The sequence below is a fragment of the Pseudopodoces humilis genome, chromosome 6 (assembly GCF_049639895.1).
Source record: "Pseudopodoces humilis isolate 2021_Gansu_Grassland_sample_001 chromosome 6, ASM4963989v1, whole genome shotgun sequence".
In the NCBI taxonomy this organism is placed as follows: Eukaryota; Metazoa; Chordata; class Aves; order Passeriformes; family Paridae; genus Pseudopodoces; species Pseudopodoces humilis.
In genome coordinates, this window is record NC_142205.1 from 51,227,098 (window position 1) to 51,248,764 (window position 21,667).

A 21,667-nucleotide genomic window follows, 5' to 3' on the forward strand; every position below is an offset into this window, starting at 1 on the left:
GATCCTGCACTATGAAATTTTCAGTAGTACTGTACTTAACCTTGGCAGCCACTTTCTGGGGAGAGAAGGAAAAACTAATATTTCTCCTGGAAATTTTCCCTATATAAAGAATTCTGTAACTATAGGAGCACATTTGGCCTCTACAACAAAATGGCAGGAAATAGGAAATGCAATGCCTGGTTTCTGTGCTATAGTTGCCTTCATGCAGTGCAATCTGATGACATCCTTACCCTTTTTTATTTGTAGTCCATGCATTTCTCCACAGAAACAGTGAAAGTGTTGAGTGCTATAACAATGCATATCCTCTGAGTGGTAAAACTACAGCTGTCACAGACTCTTACTGTTAATGGTGATGATGGAACTTTTGGTTGTTTTTTCTTTTTTACTTTCTGCTCCAAGCTATCCCATTTGGCAAACTCCCCATTCTGGAAGTAGATGGAGTTATCATTCATCAGAGCCTGGCAATAGCAAGATATCTTGCCAGAGAAGCAGGTAATGTATCTTTGATTATTTTCTTTCTCTCTTCTGTGCTCACATTTAATGTCCAGGTAAAAACACATACACATAAAAACAGAAAAAAGCTAACAGCTTGGCAAACCTAACCATGCAGAAGCCAACACCAGCATGGCAAAAATTAAAGCCTGGGGTTTGGGCTGACTTCTCCAGCCAGCACACTCTATCCACCTGTCCCTGCATGACAGAAAGCACATACCTGTGGTTTCCCTAAGGCTGCCCTAAAGCTCAACTTTGACCTGCCAGGCTAACCAGAGAGATGACCAGGAAGAAGAGGTTTTGGAAGCATTAGAGATTATCACAGCAGGCAGAGAACTCTGAAGCAGATTTAGGCAACAATTCTGGGCTAGCAGAGAGATTAGAGGAGATGTTGACATCACTTGCATCTTTAAATACTTACATTCCGTGGAAGTACACAACCAGTTAGATAAAATTATATGAGACTTAGTAATGCAAGTAATCAAAGAGAGTGGCCAGGCTTTGCTTTAGGTCAATGAGCTGTCTTTCAACACCATCTGCAAAATTGGTCTGGCTGAAGGCAGATGTGCCCACAGCATGCTGGACATCAGCAAATTGAAGATGGGGGCTGGGAAGCAAGTACTGTACTACTTTTTTTTACACTGTGAGCAAGTGGCTGTGGCCTGCCTTTCAAAATAACTTCCATTTTCTAACTGAGGAAGGAAGCAGAAGTTCATAGCATTATTTTTCAAGGCACTAACACAACACATTTTCAAGTGTGTCTTGCAATACTCTGTTCCTGCCCATTTTCTCCAGCTTTGATATAATCTACTCCTTGCAAGAGAGGAGAATGAGGAAAGCCCACCTCCCACCCAAGATTCCTCTCTCCCTGGCTCCTGTCGGGAGGCTGATCTGGAGCCATGCTGTTTTTGCAGCCTGAAGTTTGGACTTTTTTGGTTGACATCCACCAGTGACAAAGGCTTGGGATCTAGACCACACTCAGACCATGCTGTGCTCTTCCCAGAACTAGTCATGCTGTCAGCTACAGCAGGAAGAGGAAAGATATCTTTTCAACTTCACAGTGAAAACTTGCTAGTTCTGTCATTAAGCCTGCATACACATCACTAATCCTTTTAAGTTAAGAAATGGCATTTTTAGGTGCCCAACACCACTAATGCATAGCTGAAGGATCACAGAAGGTGAGGCCCAAGAGGAGAGGCACAGCCTTCACCTCCAAAAGCACAAAGTTTCAGCAAAGGAGATGGACCTGACAGAGGTAGGACACACAGTTTGTGATCTGAACCTGCATGGAGATGAAAGCATAAACGCAGGCCTGTGAAGTGACAGCCGGGGAGAAAAAGTAGAGGCTTAAGAGAACTGCAGAAAAGCCAAAGAACTACAGGGGAGAAAAGCAGATTTGTAAACAAGACAAAGTTTGGCCGAGGTCCCTGATTACAATGAAAGATTAAAAAGTAAGTGGAATGTCATGAAAAACTTCTGAATGAGGTTGAGTGGGCAGGATATAGGGAAAGAGAAACAGACTTACACAGATGCACTTTTGGAGAACGTGTTGACCATGAGATGGAGAAGGATATTGAAACTGGGATGGGTGAAGATTAAAGGAAAGGAATCTGTGCAGACCCTTGCTGAATGTGTGGTGGAAAGCAGAGAGGATAAAGAAACAATGTTCAGGTTGGGGGCTCAGGTAAGGGATAGAACAACCTTGGAAGGCCAGAAGAAGAAAAAAGCAAAGGTAGATGAGATTGCACCTGGATGCAAGGAGTCAAATCCACACTGTGAGCATCAAAAAGATCTGAAGAATGTGTATTTTTATGAAAATATTCAAAGACTTTACCTTTGGGGGTATCAAAAATTCCTGCTGGTGCTGTCTCTAACATCCTTTCGTATGCTTGCTTCCCACAGGTCTGGCAGGCCAGACACCTGTGGAACAGGCCTTAGCTGATGCCATTGTGGACACCATCGATGATTTCATGACACTGTTCCCTTGGGCAGAGAAAAACCAGGACGTGAGAGTAAGCCAATCACGAAATTAAACAAAGATAGCACGTAAGCCATGCTCCTATCTAAGCATCGGCTCTGGAGACACTGATGGGTGTCAGCCACTGGGTTCATCACCTCAGCTTAGCAAAGCTGAACTGCTGGAGCCCTGTGGTTCCTCTTTGAGGCTGATCCCACCTCCTTCTTCACCAGGTTGTTTTCACCCTTGGTGAAACTCTGAGGCCATTGTGAGCTGCCCCTCACTAGCTCAGCTTGAACCGAGGATGTGCTTACACCAAACTGCTCTTCAAAAGGGCAAAGGCAGGACACTTCCACCCCAGCTGGCACTGCAGAATTCCTCTCTCTTCTCTTAAGGAGCCTGTGCTCAAATCTTTCTGCCAACTCAGTAAGATAAATAGCCCCATCCCATCCTTTAGTGTTTCTGCATTTTGACTTCTTCTAGGTGTTCAGTAAGTGTCAGTGTTCAATTACATCAGTTGCCAGGGACAGCTGCTTGTCAGTCACCAGAGCAGTGTAGGACAGTGGGCACCGCTGATCAGGGCAGGTAGCACAGCCCTCACTGTGCTTTTCAGATGCCACAGCCCACACCTTGGTCCTCTGCAGTGCTTCTGACAACAGGCTATGGTGCCATGGCTATTTTAACACACAGTCACAGCCTTGTCTTACACCATTTGGGGTTCTTTTTGGCATCAGGCCAGTGCCTCTCACCAGAATCCCAAAAGCAAGCACACAGATCAGTTGCTGGGGGAAGGAAGTGATGGATGAGTTCACTCCAGCATTACAAAGGCTCTGCACAGCTCTGACTCAAGCAGATAAGCCTGACCACCCTCTTAGGGAAACAGAGGTGTAACAACAGCTCTCACCATAAACTGCCAGTGCAGCCACCTTCCACTTATTCAAAGGCAGCATCTCAGATAATTTAGGGTATCTTACTGCAGAGACCACAGAGTAAAAAATGGTGCCCTAAACTCATAAAGAATAAAGAAACAAAATGAAAGTGCTCTGAAATCTTGCATGGGAAAATCTGAAATTTGAAGGTTTAGTACTTAAAAGTGTGAATTTCTTATATTTCCTAGTGATTTCCTGAAGTTTCCTCGTTTGGGGAGGGTAAGTGGACTCGTGAGTTTTAATCATTTCAGAAGAGCCACACTGCTGCTGATGTGCTGGTGCAGAGGCAACACTGCTGCCCCTCCACGGGGAAGCTCCTGTTGTAACTCCTGCGTGTGCCCCAGCTCGTACCCAAGCACTTCTCCGAAACCAGATTCGTGTCACCAGTGATTAATTTAAACAGGAAGAGCTGGCAGCCAACCCCCGTGTGCCCATCCGCACGTATGCACGCTAAGTTATGTGCTGGGGCCAAGGATGGTCGGGAATCTCACCGTGGCACTCTCCCAGCTCCTTCCTCTCTCCTCCTGGGTCCGCTGCCACCACCTTGTGGTCCAAGTGGCGTCTCACGGTCTCACCAGGCGGGATTTAAGTCAGTGACACACACTGAAAGCCAAAACACCTCCCCAGGCCTGACCAGTGCTCACCCCGGGAATGGTGAGAGGATGTTGTGCCGTCTAGCCAGTAGCAAAGAGAAATAAAAGCAAAGTAGGAGAGCAGAGCTGGAAGCTGCCCCTGGAAGCTCCCTCTGTGCCAGGCACAGACTTCTTCACCCCATGTTCCCCAGAACACAGCTGGCATTGCAACAGCTTGGCACCCTCTGCTGCAGAGCTCCAGGGCTCAGACGAGCAGGTTGTGCCACTCCAGAAGAGGGATCCTGCTTGTGCCCACCAGCTTCACAACTTGGCTGCAGAGTCCTATACTTGGGGAATTTTGTTACCATCATGATCACACAATAGTCTGGGGTTTTCTTTGCAGGGTAAAACGGTGGGGAAGGGATGGCTTACATAAAAGAACGGAAATACTGCAACCTGGGGCACAGATAGCAGATTTCTGTACTGCAAACTCCTGGCTGATACTTGCAGTCATCTCATCCAATTACTAAGTTCTTAACAAAGCAGAAAATTATGTCAAATCTTTGATCCTGTCTGTAGATACACTGGTTTGATTTCAGCCTGCATTTAGGTTTCTGCCTCTTATATTTCTTTTTTTTTTTTTTCACATTAACATCAGTTAAAGCTGTAGAAATAATTCCATTCCTGTACACCAGTGCTTATTTACCTAAGCCTGAGTGTGTTCCTCCGAAATTAGGCCATGCACAGTAACTGCACAAACTGTGCCATGTAGGTTGACACAAGAGTTTGCAGTCTTAACTGTTTCCATGCAGGTGAGAAAACCAGAAGCAGTTTTCCACACCAAAGGAAACAGCTTAGCCCTTTTAAAAGCAGCCTAAAGACTTTTTGCTCTATGGGGAACAGCTAGCGGAGAACCACCACCACCACCACCTCATGCTGCAGCCACTAACATACAAACAGTATGGCCTGAGCCTTTTGATCATCTAAAAACACATTCAATTAAGCAGCATTTGACTGACAGCATGGAAAGACTGAGCACAAGGGATTCTGGAAATCTGAGGCTCTGCACACTAGAAAAGATAACATTCAAAGGAGTCCCCCATAATTTACTATAAGCCATTAGGAATATATTTTGTAGCTGGATTCTTCCCAAATCGATGTCTTGCCATGGCTGGGTGTTTTTTCTGTTAACACAGAAAAATGAGTAGCATCACCACAGACATCATGTCACCATCAAGGAGCACTCAGGTGCTCATTAGGGAGTAATTGGCTTTAAGTCATGGCTCAGGAAGCCACAAATGCCATGTCTTGGTACCTGACCCTAATATTTTTCATATGTCATCTTTTTCATAAATAATAAAAACCTCAAAAATTCAGTTTTGCTGACTGCTGTGCATCTCTGTGTGTTTCTTCCACCAGAAAAAAGCATTTGATGATATCCTCACCAACAAAGCACCTGAGCTACTGAAAGATTTGGATACTTTCTTAGGGGATAAGAAGTGGCTAGTAGGGAATTCTGTAAGTATAATTTTTGTTTCTCCCATTCCCACCAGGTTGTCAGAAAAATTAAGTAATGGACTATTGCTGAATTTCTGGGTTTCATGTCAGGCCATGAAGCAACTCTCCCCAAACTTTTAACCCTTTGGTCTTACCAACACACAACTGGTCACTCAACTGCAAAGTGAAAATTGTTTTCCACAATATTAGAAAAGTGAGGCAAACCAGGACTAGGATCTGTGTTTTCTAAAGCAGTTCATAAGTATGTTGACACAAAACATTTTAAATGACTTTGCACCTGTGAACACAAATTCATGACTACACAGGACCCTGTTTATCATCACTGACTTGTTTATAAGGCAATGCAAAAAAAAAAAACCTTTTATAAAAACATAGTACCCTTTTCACCCCAAGATGTTTTCTGAATCACAGTTTCAGCAGGAAAGACTAAGATTGTAACACAACTAATATTTGTAGCCAAGACTTTATTTTAACCAATATTTACTGAAGTCAAGCCTTGCATTGCAACCTAACTACTAGTCCAGTCAAAACGGGCTTAAAAAAACCCCAACCCCAGAATGAAAATTTATAATACATAAATTTACAGTTTTTTGAGAATATTAGTAGTCCTAGCTTTTGAGATTACTAACTAAAATCTACTGCTTTCTGTCCCATTTCCACTAGGTAACGTGGGCTGATTTCTACTGGGATGTGTGCAGTACGACACTTCTGTCCTGTAAATCTGACCTGGCAGACAAATACCCCAGGCTTTTGGCTCTCAGGGAGAGAGTGCAAGCACTTCCAGCTATTGCAGCCTGGATCCAGAAAAGGCCAAAGAGTGTAATGTAGATCAGCTGCTCAGAAAAACAAATGCGCTTGTTTAGTTTTCAATATGACAAGCATCCCAAGTTATTAACTCCTGAATCAATTAAATTAACTTCAGATGGCTATGCTGTATCAAATCAAAATCTACTACTTGTATCCACTTGCAAGAAAATCTAAAACACTGATTTAGTAGAGTAATAAACACTGATTCACTGAAGTGTGGTTTCAATCACATTCCCCCCTCTACTAACACAGTGCTTGATCAAACCAATTAATGTTCTGAGCACTCTCAAAGGGAGAAAAGGTGAATATGCCTTTCCAGAGAGGTGCAATCTCAGTAACATTTTGCCTACTGCTGTGTTTCAACCCAGAGGAAAGCAAGTTAAATGGAGAGAGCAAATGTTTGGGACACTAAGCAAAAAAAACCAACCAACCAACCAACAAAAAACCCAAAAAAAAGAAGACCCACTTAGTCAATAAAATTTAAGGGCCTGAAAAAAGTGCCCGAGAAGCTTGAGGTTTGTGCTGTGCTCCTGAAGAAAACAAAAACAAAAACTTCCAAAACAAGCCAAAAATGAGTTGCCCAGCTGAGCTGGTGCCCACACCTCCACCAGTTCTCCATAAATGCACCAGCTGCAAAAACATTCAACAGCTCAGTATCTATGCCAGTAAGAAGGAGACACAAGCTGCGGGTTGGTGATGGCAACCAGGTTTAGAACAAATGAAGGGTCTGCTTTTCCAATACTGGAGAAAAGGCAGGTGGAAATCCTGGCAATGTGGACAGCTGTGGATGAAAGTGGTTTACACAAACTCAAGGGAAGACAAGTGCTTGTGAGAGGTCTCCATTGCGTGGTGTAAGCAGATAAACCACAACAAACTTGGGCCACAAACAAACAATCGCCACTGTTGGGACAGCATTTCCCTTCACACTTACTTTCCCCTCCCACCTCAAGTATTATTTCACTGAATCATGCGTGACACCAAACCACCCCTAAGAGAACCAAGTCAAATACTATCAGAACAGAAAGAAACAAGCTTTACTAATTCCCATCTTCACCTGCTTTGCAACTCCTTGCATGCTTTGCTGTGGCTCTTCAATTTTCCTTTCTTTAGATCCCAAAACTCCTCTTCAACTGACTTCAGAGAGAGAGAGTGGCTTTTTTTTCCCTTGTACTTCTTTCCCAATCAGAAAAACAGAACCACAGAATAGCTGAAGGCACCGCTGGAGGTCATTTGGTCGAAGCCCCTGCTCACACAGGGCCACCTAGAGCCAGCAGCCCAGGACTGCTTCCAGCTAGCTTCTGGTTACCTCCAAGGATGGCAGCCCTGCATTCTCTTGAGACCCCCAGCTGAAAAGAGTAGAAACAGTGAGCTTCACAGCACCTAAAAGACAGACACTGACCCCAGGGGTAACCACTGCTCCTCCAGACTTCATTAACTGATCCCATACACATCCAGAGCATCACACAACCCACCCTGAAGGGCAGGGATCTTGTTTCAATCCACATTTGAACCAAGCAGGTGAGCACATGCAGGTACAATGCAGTAAGAGTTGGGCTAGCATGCTCAGCAGAAACACACAACCTAATTAGCTGTAGTGTTAAACACCTGTGGCTCTCTGTTCAATCCATCTATTTATGAATCAGCAGAACCAGTGAAATTAAAGAAGCATAGAAAACTGATTCTTGTCCTATCCCTTCTCAAACAATACAGTGCATCTTCACCTTATTTCAGTTGTGCACTTTGGAACAGACAGCACAGCCACAGAACATTTCTAGGAAAAGCTAAGCAGTTTAGTCCACACCTGGAAAACAAGTTTTGGATAAGCTTTAACTTGCCACCCATTTTGAATTTGCAGAAATCATGTACAGTTGACTGGAATACCAACAGACTTGACCAAACCATTTGTCAGGAGTTCTGCTTTTACAATCAATATCCTCACACCATTGCAATTAGAGTATAATGACTCACTGGTAATTAATTGCTGCTGGACAAAGCCAAGTCAGTTCGATTGGAACATTCCAGCTGGTTTGAGAGCTGCCTAATTGATTTGTAACATGCACATTATCATCCTCTCACCTGCCCCAAATCACTGCAAGCACGAAAACATTTTGTCAGTCTATGGAATTTTATTGGAACAAGTTGATACAAAACCAGTATGGAACATCAAATGAAACAAAACAACCAGAAACAGACTCGAGCATTGTCAAATAAGGCACATATAAAAAAATCTACACGCGGAATCCAGTGAAACAGACAGTTTATATATATATATATTTGGAGGTAGAAATAATTACAAAAATACTGACAAATCTTAAGCAGTAGCAGATTTGTTAAAACAATTACTACTCAGGTCCCCATTTTCAAAAGTAATCTGTAAAACCTTTATTCAGCATCTGAGGTTGGCACATTTGGGCCATTTATGCTTTTAAAGCATCAAAAAATGATACTGGTGTTAAAAATTTTTAATACCATGAGCAATACAATAAAGAAACTACAAAAAGTTATAAACATTCATAAAACTCCTGGTCAACAGTAATGTAAGAGTCCTTGGGGTACATCATCACCTTTCTTCCTTGAATTTCACAACATATTTACATTTTAGAGACCCAATGAAGCTTTTAATAGCGTGGCTATATCTGCTGGAATGGTTCCTTCTTCTCCTGAGGAATAAAGACAAGCATTAGTACAGCTTAAAATATTTCACATAAACAGATAAAAGCCTGCAACCCCTAAACAGTAAAAAAATCCTCTGCTTGTAGGACTTGGTCACTGATTTTTGGCTCAGATACAGAGGGCATTTCCTGTGAAATCAAAGAACAGCCAGCAAAAATACATCTTTCTAGTTTAGCATAAAAACTCCCAAACAACAAAAGACTTGTCTGCATCAAGAACCTTCTTTTTTTCAGAGTAACATACTGCAGCTTCAGTTTACTTAAATGGACATCATTATGTGCAAGACATCTACCTGATTCTGCTGCAGTCATATCTTGTTCTAACTTCAATTTCTGTTGGCTGATTTTGAGCATGGTTTCTTCAATAGTCCCCTTACTGATAAGTTTTATAACTTGTACTTCTCTGAAAAAGACAAGAAAAAAAATCCATTTTCGTAGTTTGGATTAGTGCAAAAGGGAAGGATGCTATGCCTTGGCTCAGCTGGCTGGGGTTTAAAACAAGGATGAGGAAATAAATGAGAGGGCAATACAAAGAGCTTCTAGACTTTTTTTCTGGAACAACTGTGCTCTGCATTGGCAGAAAACATGTTTTCTCCTGCGCTCCCAGCCACTCCAGATGTCTGGACAGTCACAAAGATCTCCATTAATATAAAAAAGTTCCCCCAAATTTCATTTTACTGTTGAATACAGCTGAAATTGCACACATTCTGTAGTTTCACTCTTTCTGATAGGGCAGCACTTAAAAGCTTAGAAGTCTCCTGAAGAGAACAAACAGCTTGGCCAGACAGTCCCAAAGACTTCAGATCTGCCTTGGGATAGTTCCTAGCACCAGAAATTTGAGAGTTATAATGAACTAGGAAAAGGAGGAAAGTGTAAATAAAGGTTTGTTCTGCCAGCAACAAGGACTAAGACAATTACAGTTCCTAGTTCCCACACAACCCACAGCTGCTCTACTCAAGTCTCTGCCTAAAACTTTTAATCATAGATCCTGTTGTCCTTTTAGCATCCTTTGAGAGCTCACCTCCAAGAAAACCCAAGCAGTATAAATAAAAAAAGTCTTACCGTGTCTGACCTACTCTGTGGCACCGGTCTTCTGCCTGCTTATCGTTGTAAGGGTTGCAGTCAATGTCATGAAGGATAACAACATTGGCCGAGGTCAGATTAATGCCCAAGCCACCAGCTTTGGTGGACAGAAGGAATACAAATATACCCATATCAGTATTGAACTCATCTATCAGATGTATCCTGCAGAAGACAAGACACCATGCATCAGGCCTTAGAAAACACTCCACACTGGCTCCAGAGTTGAACATAGAAGTAGGGATGATCTTCTGGAAGAGAGGACAGCGGCACTGATGTCCAAAGTACAGATGTTATGTGGCAGGAAAAAGGTTACCAACAGTCCTCTGCAGGGACCAGAGACACATACTGAGTGACAGATGGATAGCAAAAAGTGAAAACAGGCTTAGAAAAAGATTTTTGATGATCACAGAACACAAAGAGTCAGTTGGAGGACAATGGAAGACTGGAACACATGAAACAAATGGGAAGGCAGGGGATGAATTACACTTCATGACAATCTTCTGTACTAACTGCACATGCAAGGGCAGAAACAGACAGCAGCTCTATGTGGGAAGTAACACCACAGCAAGAATGACAGCATTTTGAAATGAAGGAAAAAGCATTCCAAAAAATTCCTCAGAAGTTCTTGAGACAGAAAACCAGCTCTGCTCAAACACAAGAAATGCACTGCAACATATTCAGCCGCAGGGACAGACAGAATGGTTTGTCCTAGAGAAACAAAGGGGTGTATCTGCCTACTGTAAAAGAGATACATGCTACTTCCAAGGAGTAGTTACAGGTGTTACGACATGCTGACACACAAATCAAACACACCAGGAACTGCTGAAGACATACATTTTTAATTTCCATGGCTAAGACTGTAACCCCACCATTTAAATAAACATCTTTCAGCCTCACCCTTACTAAGGTGATCTGAAACTCAGCATTAAACACCTTCTATGGTCAATGTCCAGTGAGCACAGACTTCTATATATTGGAAAAAACAAAGGTAAGGGTCTAAAGTCATCTCCCCCTCTCCAGCACATTCACCTTCTCTCTCTCATTTTTGGCAAGAGTCACATACCGCTCAGAAATCTGCGTTTTTCCATCCAGCCTAATGTATCTATGTTGCCAGTGTTTTAGGAAAACTTCCAAGATGTCCAGCATCATAGTGAACTGGCTAAACAACACAACTCTGTCACCCTAGGAAAGACAAAGCAAAACAAAAATTCTGAAACATGTCAACTATGAACTACAAAAATTCTTTATTGATGTCAATATATGATTTTACTTTCACAGAATCCTTGTTTTCCGAAATAAAAGACTTAAGCTGAAAATCGTCCAGTCAGGATTGACTTTCAGAGAAGATTCCATATCCAGTAGTTTCGCTGCATTAACTCACTGTCTGTCATTGCAGTAATATTTTAATTACTTTGTACTTAGGTGGCTCAAACAAATCACATATCAAATGCATAAATGACAGATTACTTCCTCCATAAACATCAAAACACTTCCATTCAAAACTTAAATTTAAATATTTGATGTAATAAAGAGAGTAGCCCTATTTTGTTTGAAATAGATCCACAGCACCCACCTACGCAAATTCAGGATACTCTGAAGCATTATGACACATGCTTATTTGCAAAATAAACCTGTTTGAAGCTCAGGGCAGGACTTCAAGCAGGACCTCTTCTTACCTTTCCACTGGCTTAACACACACATGATTATTCTAATGTAATACAGTCTTATTCTATTGCTAAGAGAATGTCCAAGTCCAGGAGGCATCAAAATTATGCAAGACCCCATATATTCTTAGAGTACTTAACTTGGGATGAATACTCTGAAACTTGGATAACTGGGAAAATTTATTTCAGCTGTCTCTAGAGTGATGTGCATACTCAGGGCTACACATTAAAAGCTGCAAGAGTTGCTCTGCAATTCTGCACATGTACTAAATTACATTGTAAAACTCCACCTCAAAGCAACAGGGTTGCACACAGAGCTGGCAGATAATAATTTAACCAGTTATTTAGAGCCACTCTTCAGACAGGAAAAATCTTCAGACATCTGTAATACCTTCTCTTTAAGGTCGGAGAGAATGTGTTCCAGTGCTCTAAACTTTCCAGAATCCAGGATCTGATCCATGTCCAACATGAAGTCATTGATGTGAGAATATTGTCTACAAAGCACATGCAGCTCAAAATCTGTCATTACTGTCATATCTTCAAAGATAAGGTCAGGGTTAGCATCACGATGTGTGGGTTCCTGTTAGCAAAAATAAAGGGAAATAATGCAACACACAATCTCACCAGAGAATTAAAAGCAAAGCCACCACACAGTGACATCCATAATCTCTGAAAGAAAGAACTAACACACCTAGACATGAACAAATGCTAGAGCATGGCTCATGCAAGCAACAAAAGATGAACTCTCTTTTATAGGAGAGGATAATAGAGGTTTATAGGAGAGGATAATTACTTCACAGTTTAGCTCTAATAAGCACTTGTACTGGCAAAAACTTAAGGAGATGCTCAACCTTCATAGCAATTACCTACTTCCCATCAAACCCTACGACCTTTTACACCTTTATCAGACCTCTTCCCCTGAAGACACACTCCCTTAAAAGTGAGGTCAAATCCTTGGATAGATGGTAGAAGACATAGAAAGCCCAGCCCAAGATGTAGGGTGGGTAGAGGGGTGTCATGCCTGGATGAAAGAGGAAAAGAAAGTGACATCTGGAGAGTACAATGGTATGGGAATAATAAGGGACAAAAATCCTTCATAAACCAATGAGTCACTTCTTGCTTCCCCCCAGCTTTGTCTGGCTTCACTTCAAAAAAAAAAACCTGAAGAATATTTAAAGCCAGCTCCAACTTTTTTTAGAGCACCTGCTGCACATGAAGATTTTTATTTTTTTCTGTTTTAGAAATAATCAACAATTTTCTCCAAGCTCCTCAGGCATTAACGTCATACAAATTAAAAAAAAATAAAAACCCTTAACATATCAACACTTACGTCTTCCCTATTTTAGTTCTGCACTACTCAGTTCTTGCTACTCAGAAAGCTACTGAAGTCAAGTGCCCATCTAAGATTTTTTCCCACAAACATTTTGGCTTTAAATCCTGGGGAGGAGGGAAGAGGTGCTAAGGGGGAGCCTATGAAAAGAGGATGACTGCAGACCCACAACTGTTCCCTCCATTCTAATGATACAGAAATCAGTGTTAAATACCTACGGAGCTACTTGATCAGAGCACTGGATAGATGCAGAGGAATAAAAAGCAGCAACAATGAATTAAGTTTGGCAAAGACACATTTTTGACCAGGAGTCTGACAACAAAACAAACAAGTCTGTGTTAGAAATTCTGAGAAATGAAGGACTGCTTCTGAATCTCATCCCCTTACCTTGAGCATGAGGGTGGACATCGTCCTGAGCTTTTCATTCGTGTAATATTGACGATGCAAAAGAGGGTGATTGGCCATTTTTCTAAGTTGCATCATTGCATTTCCCATATCGGAGTTTTTCTCTGTAAACAAAGAAAACATCTTTGTACAACTACTGAAAAGAACCATCTGAAACACCTTTATCTCTCAGCAGACCTTTGATTGCAAGAACTCAGTTTGAAAACTCACCTATTACCTGAACATCAAAAAATTCATAGAAGGTATATAGACAGTTTATGAGCATTAGCCATTTCTACAAAGCAAAGACTGTAGTCACATTCATATGTCTAAGCATGAAAAAAAACCCACCAAAAGGAAACAAGGCCCTTACATACCATTACTGTTAATAGTTTTCTTGAGTTTGTTTAAGAGAGCCAAGTAGAGTTGTTCCTGTTTCTCTGACATGGCACACAGTTCAATGAGATCTTTTTTGGGAGGTAGTTGTTTAAGGACCTGACAAAATAAAATGATACCAGATAAGACCTGTACTGTTGTGGACCACCAGTAATTCTGCACTGTCTTATAGATGTTATGATACTCTGTTCATTCTCCTCATCCTGGCTCATTTCACTGCTTATAACTTCACTAACTCAGACAGCAATTCAACTCAGGTCTTGACCTGGATTATAAATCAACCTCCCCATCAAGTAACATGTTACTGTTACTGCACACTCCAGAACTGCATGATATATTATATGCAATACGTGGGATCCACTCCCCTGCTAATCAGTGTTACCCCCTTCAGAACACTGACCATTGAAGTCTGCAAGTGCCCATTAACGTTTCTTAAGATCAGCAAGTAATTCTGCCTCATATTATAGTGTTAGTCTCAGAGATTATGAGGCTTTTTGGTAACACAAACCCATCATTTTAATGATAAAATGTTACCTCATCTTTTACTCTTCTCAAGATGAATGGTTTTATTATCTGTTTTGCATGTGCAATTCTCTCCTTCTCATATATACTTTGTTCTTCAGCACTCTTCTAAGGAAAACATTGAAAGAATTCAATTACACTGTGAAGCTTTCAACTGTTAACACCACCACCTTAACTTCTCTAAATTGATGAAAACCCCAGCCAAAACAGACATACTTGACCTAACCATTAGTATTCTAAGATATCCTGTTACAGCATCTTTTAACTTAAAATGTTTACTCAGTTGTTTCATTTTATAGATTTTCATAATCATACTACCTGTTTCCATAAGATACCAATAAAACAGAAGTTATGCAGCAAAAGCAGTCTTCTAGCAAAAAGAAAGAAGTTACTTTCAAGAAGAGAATTCACGGTACTCACTGTTTTTGAAGAGAACATCCTTCGAATTTCACTTGTGCTACTGCTGAACATATGGGGCATGACAAAATTCAAGAGGGACATCAATTCCAACAGATTATTTTGAACTGGAGTCCCTGTTAGCAGCAAGCGATTCTTGGCCTGTTTGTCCAAAGTGGAAAGAGCAATGAGAAACATTGCTCTAACAGACTAAAAAATATTATTGGCAAAAAACCCACAGCTATGGAGAAGTGAGAAAATGAGCTTGGTTTAAATTATAACTATTTAAACAATATATATTTGGAACTAATGGAATCATTTCCTTGTTAACTCAACAAAATTGTTTACAGATCTGTGGGGAACTGTGCACCAATTTAAGACAATTAAAAAAGCATTCCTGGATCTATTAGGCTTCTTGCTTGTTCTATTTGGGCTTTGTTTTGGTTGGTGGTGGTGGGTTTTGTGGGGGTTTTTTTTTGGTGTATTTGTTTGGGTTTTTTTGTTTGGTTTGGTTTTTTTTGTTGTTGTTTGAGGTATTTTTTTCCTCCTGATGACTGTGTTCATTGCTGCTCCCACATGAATTTCTCTAATGTAATACAGTACTTAAGCACAAGTTTTGAATTGCAAGCACAATCAAGTTTTATTGCTTAAAGATCAGCTTTTTTAAAAGGCTATGGATGAAAACACAATCTTGAAAAACAAGTTGCAGTAAGTGCTCTTAAGTTTATTATTATTGTACAAATACTACAGCGCTAGATCATAATATTCAGAGAAAGAACTGTATTCAAATCTTTTTCAGAACGCTGCTTACTCAGGCTGCAAACCACAAGAAAAAATAATTTCAAGCTGGCTCTTTTTACGCAGCCCTATCAGAGCAGGTCCTTAAATACTACAAGGTTTCAGCACAAGTAATCAGAATAGCATCTTTAAAATCTTTGCTACTACGGGATATAACTGGGAACTTGCTTAATACTGAAACTCAAGCACTAGCATCATTGTAATGATGGTACAGGAAATTTATTATGTTGCTTTGGGAGGCTACGTCCCTGAAAGAGACCACTGTGCAGGATCCACTCCTTACACCACACCAACACTCAAGTCCACTTGCATACTGTAGTTTCTCTAAAGTAATGTGTATGTGACCTTTGCAGTTAATATTCCATTTTCCCCCTGCTTGTAACTACAAAACAGAAAAGCCAGGAGCTGTCCCCTCTAACCCAGCAATAACTAAACCTCTTACATTAATTGTCATGAGGTGCTGGTAGCGGACAGAGCTCATGTTCTTGAGCATATGACCTTCATCAAAAATTGCATAGTTAAGCTTCAGCCTGCGGAACAGTCCTCGATCATCTGAGCTGCTGATTGCAGAGTTGTATCTGTCAGAGACAAATATCACTTGCACTTAGTCTCTCTCTGAAAATGAATGTAGTGTTATCACAATCAAATTAAATTTGTTACCATTGTTAAGTTATGGAGAAGGTACATGAGGGGCAGTAAAACTGTTTGGAAGTAACCAACCACAACACAGTTTATTACTGGCAAATTATTTCAGTTTACTTGATGAGCCAATGCTCTCAGTAACACTTCCTTAAAATCTGCTGATATCTGTTACAATGTAATATCCATAATATACATGCTGACAGACATATATCTAAAACACCTATGACACAGTATCTCTTACACAATCATAAAACCCTAGTTAACCACTGTCTGAAACCCAACTCCTAAAATTTTCTGGTTTCTTGTACCACTAGAGGTCAGCAGGATCTCACTAAAGCTCACTGTTTGCGGTCCTAACTGTACTTACGTAGTCACAATCACATTGAAATCAACGACTTTATTATGAATGTCCACCCTGAGATGTTTCCTATCTTCTTGGGATCCTAAAGAAGGACAAAACATAAAATGAGTACAATCACATATATTTATATACATGTAACAATTAAAGACACCACAGAGAAATCACTCATCAATAAATCTGTGCCTTAAACAACTGTCTTAAAACAACACTGCCATGAGCAAATCATCTTTTCTTACACTGGCCATGCAAGCAACCATATTAATGGATTCCTTTTTCAACTAGATTCCTCACCATAGTAAAAGAGGACGTTCAGTTCAGGACACCACAGATGAACTTCTCTTATCCAGTTATCTGTGAGACAAGATTAAAAGAAAACCAAAGTCATTTATACTTCATTATGTCTTCCTGTTTCACACCTCAGCATCAAACAGAACTTCTGATTTTAATGCTAATCCCTTTAAATTCTCCTGAAGGTTAGGAAACATCTGTCTTAAAACTGGAAAACTGATATGTAAGAAACTGAACCAACCCCAAATGGCTTCTAGTAAAAACCAGTTCGCACTTTAAAGTCCTGCAGGAACAGGCCCTGCACGGTCTGTAGCCACTGTGTGAAATAAATACAATGTGTAACTTTGCAGTTTGGTTTCTTCCCTAGACAGTTAAATCCCCAGAAAGCAAATCACTTCATCTGTCAGAACTTGTCTGCAGAAGTATGTCACCAGGAGAGTCAGTGCCTCTGGGGGCAGGCAGAGGCCTGACATCCCGGCTGTGCAGCTCCAGGTGTGCAGCAGCACCATGGCCACAGGCAACACTGCTGTGCCCAAGGGGAAGCTGCTGCCAGAGAGCCAACACAAGTGCTGACCCCAAACCACAGCACAAGGGGGACTCTGCTGAATGCCACTTCGGAAGGGGCTGGACCCAGATCAGTGATGAGGAAACACCTCTGGCAAAGTGTCAAGAAAGCCGCCAGCAGACTGCACTGCCCAGGCAATGCCAATCTGTCTCTACAATTTGGATCCAAGACTGACTTCATAAAAGCACCTTTGTTCACATTCTTACAAACACCTCAGGTTTTAATGGAGTTTGAAAGCACACTAAAAAGGAAGATTTTAAACCTAAGTTGAACAACTGGAAACTTTTCTGACACATCAAGAGAAGTTTCTGAAGCCAAATGAAGTATTTCATATTAAAAGCAGTATTTACTTTTTAAATTCAACTTGTTACTTTCCCTTGTCATTCAACAAATCCAAATTTAAGTTCATCAAGAACCATCTTCTGCTCAACCTCATCAGCTTTGCTGACAGTTCACCATACTCTTTCCAATTTCAACTGAGGCCATAGAACAATCAGAACACACAAGTAAAAGACAGTTAGGCTCCTCATTTTGGGACTTTCATCTGCTTTGACAGATGCTGTGCAGTAAAGAGGAAAAAAGACAGTATTTAAAATGTCATGAAACCTAACCCTAAGCACAGCCTGAAGACTAGGAGGTTCAGCCAATAGTCAATAAGTAAAAAGACTATGCTACACAAGTTCAGATTGTAACAAGCAGCTTCATTTTTTTCGAAGGAGACAGATAATCTAAAAAAGGTCCATGATAAGTCTAATTAATTCAGAACAAGAATGTCTGCAGTATGGTCTGCATTCCAATTCAAATTACTTTAGAAGTTGAGTACCACCATAAGTAAACCAAATTTTCTTTCATTAAATTATCTTTGCTTTACAGTATGTCCACGACTGGTGTGTTGTTTTGGTTTTTTCCTAACAAAAATATTTTTGAAGCTTCTAACTTACCTAATGTTGAAGCTGGCACAACTATCAAATGGGGACCTCTATTGCCCTCTTGGTAGAGATAAGCCAGAAATGCAATAGCTTGAATTGTTTTTCCTAAGCCCTAAGAGAAAATAAATCCATTTAAACAAAACTTACAATCTGTGGGATGTAAAAGTGTTTTCAGCTCATAAGACAATTATGGTGTAGTGATGGCCCAGTAAAGATTAGAAATCTGATTAGAAAATTTGTTGTTTTACCAATTTTACAGAAAACAATTCCTTCTTAAGTACAATCTCAGTCAAACTTCATTATCATTTCAGCTCAATATTTGAACAAAGATTCATCTTCTCAATTTATGAAGTTTTTCATTTTAGTTCAAGTTCATCCCTCAGATAATCTTCAAAAATTTACCTCCTGAACCAATGGTGCATAAAAATGATTACTTGGAAACTAAATGTTTATTTCCATTTGATTCCAGTTGTACAAAGAGTATCCCAGCTGTTTCTGAAGTGGAATTTAATACTGGAACCAGATTTAAGATAAACCTACATTTCCATCAACACTCACTTTTCCTGTTTTCTGCATCATGAACTTAAAAATTTTGTGTATCTACCACAAAATACACACATTCTTACTAACATGAAACATACAGAAATTGAGAAGCACTGCCTAAGTCATAGCAAGGCAAAGCAGTACTTTCATTCATGGTTCATCAGAAGATGAACAGCAGCCAGGATTAAAAACAACAGACCACAAATTCAGCAGCTGCATCAGTAAGGTGTTTTCTGTTGTACAACTACAGATGGTGTCAGCATTTAACAAAACCTCAAGCCCATAAGCTTGTCTCTCTTAGTTCAAAGTTGATGGGGAATGTCATGACAAGAGATGGTGGAAATGCTACTTCTGCAGAAGCAGAGGTTTCTGCCTTGTTTTTTTGCTGTCTTATCTGTCTGTTTTGAAACTGATGAAGAAATGGAGAAAATAGGGGCTCAGTGCAATAAATGCTTGACAAATAGAATGAACCATATTTTTAGGAAATGAGCTGTTAAACTCAGTGGTTTGAAAACAACCTGTTGTGGTAGAAACCGGTTCCATTTCATCAGAAGACACTATGCGACTTGCAATTCTGGTTGTCCATGAATCTTAGGCTACCTCTGATTTTCAAACGGAAAAGAGTTCAGCAGCTTTTAAGATCTTGGAGAACCATCTGCAATCTAAAATTACTTATAATTTGCTTGAGGTTTCTAATCAAGGATTTAACAACGTCTTTTTTGCAAAATTTTAATGGTTCTTAGACAAGCACTTTCACACTTACCATTTCATCAGCCAAGATGCCGTTCAATCCATGTTTATACAGCAGTGCTAACCAGTTCAAACCAATCTTCTGATATGGCTTCAGTTTCAAACTGTTGAAAACAATCAAGCTTATTACTACATTTTATTTGTTTCTTCACAAAACACAACTTTCCATTTATGGTAATCAGAGACTGGCAGGTTTAACACTGCTTTAATTTTAATGCACTCCAGACCTCTTTGTGTAGTGAGAAATGCAAAGTTTTTTGTTACTTTACTTGTGTAAAGTTACTTTACACAAAGTAAAAAACTTTCTTAATCAGTCACCTGTACACAAATTGAGTTGCTTATTGCATTTTCATAGATCTAAAATGATTAAGGTGAGTAACACAAGAAGTACTTCTCTTCTACAATCAGTGATACACAACCAGATAAAAGCAGTTACATAATAACTCATTTTTAAAACACACAATTAATTAAGTGGCATTTTGCAGCTGCATCCCTAATTTTGCTCTGTTGTAAATTACTGTTTGTGTCAGCACCAAAGAAAAACCCAAACACACAACCCACGAAACACACTCAACAGCAAGTCACCCAGTTCAGCACTTTCTCCAAAGAAGAAATGTCACTGACATATTTCTTCAAAGACTTCCTGCTTCCTCCCCACTTCCTTCACACAGCTGAGAATCCTTTTGCTATTTACTTGTAATAGCATCCAACTAGAATTCAAGCTGCTACTTTGGCCATTCCCACTACACCCCAACATTTCCTAACCCTTAGGATAATACCCTCCACCATATCCATACCTCATAATATCCATTTGGATATCCTTACCAATTTACATCCCTGAAAGAAATCCTTCCCTACAACACATCCCTGCTGCCACTCCAACTGATGCCGAGTTTCAGATTACTTTGTACAACTGAACTTCTGACGTCTTTCATCCAGCTGACAAACCCATCCAGTTTGCTCAGGTTTGTTCCAATGTAGCATTTTTGAAATGGAATCCTATTTGAAATCTATCCCCCATTACAGAAGCAGGTTTGCTTGGGCTTTTATTTGAAATAAGTTGACAACTCATGATTCCATTGCTTAAGGTTGGCTGTTACATTCACCAGAAATGGGACAAAATAAAACCTGTTAGAATTTTTATGCTCTTATCTTGCCCACCCACCTTTCCTGATACACTTGAAAAATCTGTTAGAGTCTCTCAAGTGTTGCACATCACCATCTAGCTCACTGAGAGCTACTAAGTATCAAAAATCTGCACCTCTACTCTCAGAGACTGCAGTGCTGAAAATCAGTCTTCGAAAGTACACCTTATTGTCCATCATCCTTCTAAAGCATAAAAATGAGAGATACCTGCGATTCAGAATGGAGGGTTGCTCTATGTTCCATCCATATTCTCCGTCTCTAGTAATCCTGGTTACCTGTTTTGTCAGTTTATTGGAAATGTCTTCACATTTATTCATAAGCTTTAGAACCACATCCCTCTCCTTCAGCAGTATCTTGCAGTTCCACACTATATCTTCTGACAAACCAGAAGTCTTTGTCATTTTTGCAAACTGAAAAAAAACCATAATAAAAAAATCTATGAATACTGGTAAAGCAGCTGCAGTGAAAATCCACAGCTGCTGCATGCAGTAATTCAAGTAGGAGACAACAGCATCCTGATCTTCTCTCAAAACTCCATGTACTCCTTACACTTGGCCCACTGCAAACCGTGTAAATCCACAATGAAGGTCATCATTGGAGCTCCGCACATCGTGAAACTTGAAATCTTAAGAGATACAAATTCTCTTCAGTTTCTGAAGTAAAATACAAGTGCTTTAAACTCAAAATCCTCAACAGGAGGTAACAAACAGTGCAAAGCCATCTTCGAAGGCTAGGCACAGTAACAAATCAAAACCCCAAAAGGAAGGAAAAAAAAGCACTGATTCTCATTAAGATGCCCTTTTAAACAAACCCTACTGGATACTAAAGGTATAAGATGTAAGCATAATGTAGGCATCAAGGCGAACAAAAGAATCTATAATGAAGGTTACTATATTTTGTTATGGGTCTCTCTGGGGCTCAGC

General features: G+C 40.3%; 2 protein-coding genes across 8 annotated transcripts in view; one reads left to right on the forward strand and one right to left on the reverse strand.

Moving 5' to 3' along the window:
• HPGDS (hematopoietic prostaglandin D synthase) overlaps positions 1-6,489 on the forward strand; it is a 28,872-nt gene extending 22,383 nt beyond the window's left edge. For all 4 annotated transcript variants that reach the window (XM_088056095.1, XM_014262110.2, XM_088056094.1 and 1 more), the window contains exons 3-6: positions 400-492; positions 2,395-2,504; positions 5,370-5,468; positions 6,132-6,489. In XM_088056095.1, coding sequence (XP_087912221.1) covers positions 400-492; positions 2,395-2,504; positions 5,370-5,468; positions 6,132-6,296 — 467 coding nt within the window. In that variant the 3' untranslated portion in view covers positions 6,297-6,489. The remainder of the gene's footprint in view (positions 1-399; positions 493-2,394; positions 2,505-5,369; positions 5,469-6,131) is intronic.
• A 150-nt stretch (positions 6,490-6,639) lies between these two features.
• SMARCAD1 (SNF2 related chromatin remodeling ATPase with DExD box 1) overlaps positions 6,640-21,667 on the reverse strand; it is a 43,645-nt gene continuing 28,617 nt past the window's right edge. For 2 of the 4 annotated variants that reach the window (XM_088056092.1, XM_014262094.2), the window contains exons 10-23: positions 20,952-21,154; positions 19,612-19,702; positions 18,318-18,417; positions 16,815-16,874; positions 16,530-16,605; positions 15,963-16,098; positions 14,747-14,884; positions 14,339-14,434; positions 13,786-13,903; positions 13,412-13,533; positions 12,086-12,274; positions 11,094-11,212; positions 10,010-10,192; positions 6,640-9,350 (exon numbers count right to left, since the gene is read on the reverse strand). In XM_088056092.1, the coding sequence (XP_087912218.1) occupies positions 9,005-9,350; positions 10,010-10,192; positions 11,094-11,212; positions 12,086-12,274; positions 13,412-13,533; positions 13,786-13,903; positions 14,339-14,434; positions 14,747-14,884; positions 15,963-16,098; positions 16,530-16,605; positions 16,815-16,874; positions 18,318-18,417; positions 19,612-19,702; positions 20,952-21,154 (1,977 nt within the window). In that variant the 3' untranslated portion in view covers positions 6,640-9,004. The remainder of the gene's footprint in view (positions 9,351-10,009; positions 10,193-11,093; positions 11,213-12,085; positions 12,275-13,411; positions 13,534-13,785; positions 13,904-14,338; positions 14,435-14,746; positions 14,885-15,962; positions 16,099-16,529; positions 16,606-16,814; positions 16,875-18,317; positions 18,418-19,611; positions 19,703-20,951; positions 21,155-21,667) is intronic. The other 2 variants (XM_005517466.3, XM_088056093.1) reach the window with 2 other exon arrangements.